This window comes from Zea mays, chromosome 2 (assembly GCF_902167145.1).
Source record: "Zea mays cultivar B73 chromosome 2, Zm-B73-REFERENCE-NAM-5.0, whole genome shotgun sequence".
Lineage (NCBI taxonomy): Eukaryota > Viridiplantae > Streptophyta > Magnoliopsida > Poales > Poaceae > Zea > Zea mays.
This window is the reverse complement of record NC_050097.1, coordinates 9,851,387-9,856,738: the sequence shown is the minus strand read 5'-3', so window position 1 is coordinate 9,856,738 and position 5,352 is coordinate 9,851,387. Positions and strand designations below refer to the sequence as shown.

Here is a 5,352-nt window from a genome sequence, read left to right as displayed (position 1 = left end):
TGGTCTCAATTGATACCTATCGATCTGAGAATAGCTGTCTTCAGACCAACTCTAATAGTTTTGCTTCCGCATCCTTTAGATGCCTACCGATCCATTCTGAGAAGCAAGCACCACATAATTAGCATCAAAATAAATCACCTAGTTCTATGAGTCTATGCTCTTGTGCAGCCAAACATGCACATTTTCAAATCCAGGTAATTTATTGCATCGAAGAACGATGATTTTCCAACACTGTGTTCCATGTTGTGTTGTAGTGTTGTTCTTTTGCGTAGCAATGTTGTGTTATGGTCATGCACCACCGATGCATTTTTTGGAGCACAATTGCGTTTTTATGCAACACTAGTGCATGTTCAAATTTCAGCAATCCAAACCAAAGGAGAAAAGGTAAAAAACAAGTAAATAAACCTAGATGGAGCTAAAAAAAATCATATACCTTATCAACAAGTTTCTAAGACGTCTACAAAATTTAAGGTCCAAAAAGGATAAAAAAAACTTCAGGGTTAAAAAATACTCCCTCCGTCCAAGGATGATCTACCTATTTGAGGTGTAAAAGTAGTCCAAAGATGATCTACCTATTATCTTTGTAGAGCGTGCGCATACTGCATAGGATACTTCGGGAATTGTGATGACCTCTTGGTGCATACACGCAATTAATGATATTGTGTGCATACATGGAATTGAATAAACACCGTATTTCTGTAGCGTGGGATATAATCGATTGCTCCTCCGTCTTGAATTCTTGATCATAGTGCACAAAGAAAATAGGCACGTAAGTCAATATAGTCGAACTAGTATTACTGAGAATTAAATATGTTTTTGGTCTTTAAATTAGAGGTGGTTACAACTTATATCCTAATATGAAGGGAGTATTTTCTAGAGTAGTTAGCATTCGAAAAATGTCTTAAGTTCTTATACTATGTTCGGTGGATCGTGTAAAATGGGGGATGCGACACTGTAGATGACAGTATTTGTAGAGTGAAATTTGAAATATGAGATACGATAGGGGATATGATATATATGAGATCTACTAGAGATGGCATAATGCTCTGGGATCATGATGTTTTTCTCTTATAGGCCCCTTCTCCAACAATATATCGCTAGCTTTGTTATCAAGGATATTCCAAATTCTAGGATAATAACTGTTCACAGAAAAAACATATTGCTCATCAATACTTGTAGATTCTATCGCATTGAATAAATATATTCTCATGTCCTTGGGTCTGATCGTCCATACCCTTCTGCATTTATCAATGTCCTCAGGTATCCACCACCATGGCCATTCCTTCGCCTTGTCCAGTCCCTTAATACAAGCATCGACGTCCATCCTTCACCACTCTCAATATATCCGTACGAATTCACTTGACCTTCACCTTCATCGTCAACTACCGTCTCTATGTTCCACACTTGGGCACCATAAGTCAAGAGAAAACACCGTACTCATGTTAGCTTTAGTCAATAATAAACTGAAGTCAATCATCTCTTCAACAATTACTCATCATACTTAAGCATCGTAGGCACATGTTAATTGTATGTTACATAATAGGTGTCCAGCGGGCCGGGTCGTTCGGCACGGCCCGAGCACGAGGCAGGCATGACCCGCATGTCTAAAGCCGCCACGACACACCGTGCCTATTGTGCCGCGTTTCTGGCCTGCGGCCTAAGGACAAGGGCTTGTGAGTCATTTTCGGGCTGAGCCAGAGCCAGCTGTTATTACAATGTATGCCCTCCAACCTCCCAAATAGTCAGAAACCAGATTAAAATCTTAAAAAACAGTCACTGAGCAAAACCGTCTGTGGTGGAGAACTGGGAGTGGGGATGGAGGCACTGGGCACACACACAAGGCGGAGGGAGCTACGCTGGTACTACCGTACTAGGCCATATCAGCCCACGTGCTTAGGTGTCGGCCCAAACACAACCTGCTGGCCCATACCGTGCCGGCCCTAGCACCCACGTGCTTAGGTGTCGGCCCAAACACAACCTGCTGGCCCATACCGTGCCGGCCCCAGCACGATGTCCCTCGGGCCATGCCGGTTTCGGATCAGGCCAAAAAAATGGGACCTCGAGCCGGGCTACGGTGCCTCACACTGCCTATATGTTACATGTTCCGTTGTAGTTTTGCTTATATTAGACTGAACTGTCAACTGAAGTGACTCAGGAACGGCGCATACAAGGACGCAGTCTATACGGTATCCCAGACGTTACGGCACAGTCCGGAGGGAGAGAGATACTTGTGTACGTATGCAAGCACAGTGCACATCCGATAGGGCCATAGCTAGGCTCGGCTTATATACGTGTACGTCCGTATTAGAATTAGAACAGGGATTACGGGTTGACGTGTGTCATTATTTATTCTTTTCCGAGGGATAGGAGCTGGGCCTCCCAGATATCAACAGTGCCATCCTAGACTTGCGACGAAATACGACATGATGCTCGAAAACGTCCTTCTTGCTTCGATTTCCCTATTTATACCGTACCGTACCCACTACACCCAGCCCCATATCATGCGCAGGGGCTGAAAGCCTGAAACTGCTCAAGACGCCACCGTCTTCCTCCGCGATCTTCAGTTCTCTGTCTCTCCCTCTCTCTTTCCTCTAGCTCCCAACCAAGCCAAGAGTACGTCGTCAAGCGCGCCGCGCGTGTGTGTGTCAGTAGGCTACAGGGCTCGGAGGAACGCCGTCATGAGCTTGATCAGCATGATGGAGGCGCGGCTGCCGCCGGGGTTCCGGTTCCACCCGAGGGACGACGAGCTCGTGCTCGACTACCTCTGCCGCAAGCTCTCCGGCAAAGGCGGCGGCGGAGCGTACGGCGGCATCGCCATGGTCGACGTCGACCTCAACAAGTGCGAGCCGTGGGATCTTCCAGGTATTCCGTCAGGTCCAACTTTGCGCTACCGTATATATATCGATTTGCTGCAGGTTCGATCTATGTTGCGCATGCTGCATGCACACTTGCACCTATCAACAACAAGAGCCCAGCACCGTAGGAATTGAAAGAATATATAGGCCCGGTCCGGATCAATCAGACTGTACCACGAGGTGAATCATCTAAGAACGAAAAAGATAGACCATTGAGGTTTTATAGATTTATTAGGTATGTAAAAAAGCGAAGATAATTCATGGCCATCTATCGCCGCATCCGCATGGTGTGCCAAAAGGAAAAAAGTCGACGACGCGCCATTTTCTCTGCTATTATTTCTTCACAGCGTTGTCTTGTCCATGATCAGACGAGGCGTGCGTGGGCGGCCGCGAGTGGTACTTCTTCAGCCTGCACGACCGCAAGTACGCCACGGGGCAGCGGACCAACCGCGCCACGCGCACCGGGTACTGGAAGGCCACGGGCAAGGACCGCCCCATCTCCGTCTCCGGCCGCCGCGGGGCCGGCGACACCGCCGCGCTGGTCGGGATGCGCAAGACGCTGGTGTTCTACCAGGGCAGGGCGCCCCGCGGGAGCAAGACCGAGTGGGTCATGCACGAGTTCCGCGTGGACGGCCCGCCCGTTGCCGACCGCCCCGGCTCACCTCTCCTCCAGCTCCAGCTCCAGGTACGTACGTACGTACACGCCCGTTTCATGGGTGCCCTCGCTCGTCCGTCCCTGTCTGCATCTGTTTCCTGTGATTTATTAGAGTGCAGTATTGATGTACTAATAACACCACGCATGCACTTTGTCAGAGAGCATGTAAAAAACACCTGAATTACGTACCAGGTTGCAAACTTCTCTCGTTCAGGCAGGGAACTAATGAAATGAAGCTTCTCTCGTTTTGTTGAAACATTTTGCCCATCACACACGTCTCTGTTAATAACTGGCAGCTGGAAGAAGACAACAACAACAACAACAAAAAATGCAATCTTTTCGATTTCGCTGAGGCTAGCAATGGATCGGATCGATCCTGCTCTGAACATTCCGATGTGATAAGCTAGTCGACCCGGCCCACTTGGCAATCATTGCAGCTGACCTGGTCCGTTCCCAATGACTCCAAACCTGGTACACATCGCCAATCCGTTACAAGGTAGTAAGTAGTTCAGTGGTTCCTTTCAGTCGCCATGCATCAGCGCCAGTGCAGTAAACGTCCCCGTGCATGTATGCCTGTTCTTTACACGCCAAGTTGGCCTTTCGTTTTCATCGATCCACGTAAACGTCTAGCGGATGCTCCAGCGCGTGTATTCAACCGTACGACGAGTTCCAAACCTGCCGACGATCGATCAAGCAACGAGCTGCTGATGCGTTCATCAGACACCAGAGACGGAGTTCAGACGTGAGGCTAGGCTACCCACCACCATAGCAGTAGTGTCTGACTTTTTTTTTTACCCCATTGCAGGAGGATTGGGTCCTGTGCAGGGTGTTCTACAAGAGCCGAACTGCCAGCACAAGACCAGCAGCAGGCCCCGACGAGGCCGGGCCGCTGTCCAGCCAGCTGATCGGCGGCCTGCCGATGCCGCGAATGGCCGCCCCTGCTGACGCCGCCTACCTGTCCTTCGACGTCACACCTGCCGCTGGCGGCTACTACCACCACCAAGACTCCGGCCCCGCGGACGCGCGCCACCACCTGCCGCCGCCGCCGGCGCAGCCTTTCAGCAGGAGTAGCCTGTCCAGCTTGCGGGACTTGCTCAGCAGCATGGTTGAAGGCAGCGACGCCGCCGCCGCCGTTCGGGAGACGGAGCTCCACCTGCAGCTGGAGGGCTGGACCGAGGCGGCCTACGCGCAGCAGCAGGGCGGCGCCATGCCGGCGCACCCGCAGCAGACGTGGAGCCCGTTTCTGAGCTCGGGATGACGGCACGCGGCTGGGGGCTCACGTGTGCGTGGCGCCCTGGCGCCTGGCGGGCATCGCGTGCGTAGTGAATAGTCAACAATTTGCTTGTCTTTCTTGCAATGTAACGTTGACTTGGTTAGTGCATGCGATCTCTGCCGTTTGTTAGGCGTAGGGTAAAAACCCACGCAGCGGATAGGTGGAATGCCTTGGTGATTATTGGTGCAGTAACTTTTGTACAGTTGATTGTTGCAGAAAATTACTCTCTCTTTGTCTGCCTTCTACCAAATTTTCAGTAGTCCTTGGAATTGTGAATCGTGATGATGTTATCACGGAGGTAAATATGCGGAGAAGGCGCGCCAAATAAGCTCAAAGGGCCTGATGGGCTTGGCCAAGTTCAGCTCGTGGGCCACAATCAAGACGAAAGTCATGGAGTTTATGGAGGCACTTTGAGCCTGTTTAAGACTGATTTTTTTTAGCTCTCCTCCACTCACTTCAATATAGAACATGTTTTGCAGAGAAAGGTCTACTATGCCTCTGTATGTGTTTGCGCTTTATTTTGCTTTCCATAAAACATTTCTGAGTGGATATTATTGTTGCCAACTAAA

General features: G+C 49.8%; 1 protein-coding gene and 1 long non-coding RNA gene across 2 annotated transcripts; one reads left to right on the top strand and one right to left on the bottom strand.

Moving 5' to 3' along the window:
* The first annotated feature begins 2,495 nt into the window (after positions 1-2,495).
* On the top strand, positions 2,496-5,033 carry LOC100282983 (uncharacterized). The gene is made up of 3 exons (NM_001155887.3): positions 2,496-2,862; positions 3,224-3,540; positions 4,316-5,033. The coding sequence occupies exons 1-3, from the start codon at positions 2,679-2,681 to the stop codon at positions 4,766-4,768; spliced, it is 954 nt and encodes a 317-aa protein (NP_001149359.1). The 5' UTR covers positions 2,496-2,678; the 3' UTR covers positions 4,769-5,033.
* Positions 3,046-4,499, bottom strand: LOC118476281 (uncharacterized). The gene is made up of 2 exons (XR_004856133.1): positions 3,700-4,499; positions 3,046-3,601 (listed from the first exon to the last, which is right to left on the bottom strand). It is a non-coding gene; the product is annotated as an uncharacterized lncRNA (long non-coding RNA).
* Positions 5,034-5,352: the final 319 nt, after the last annotated feature.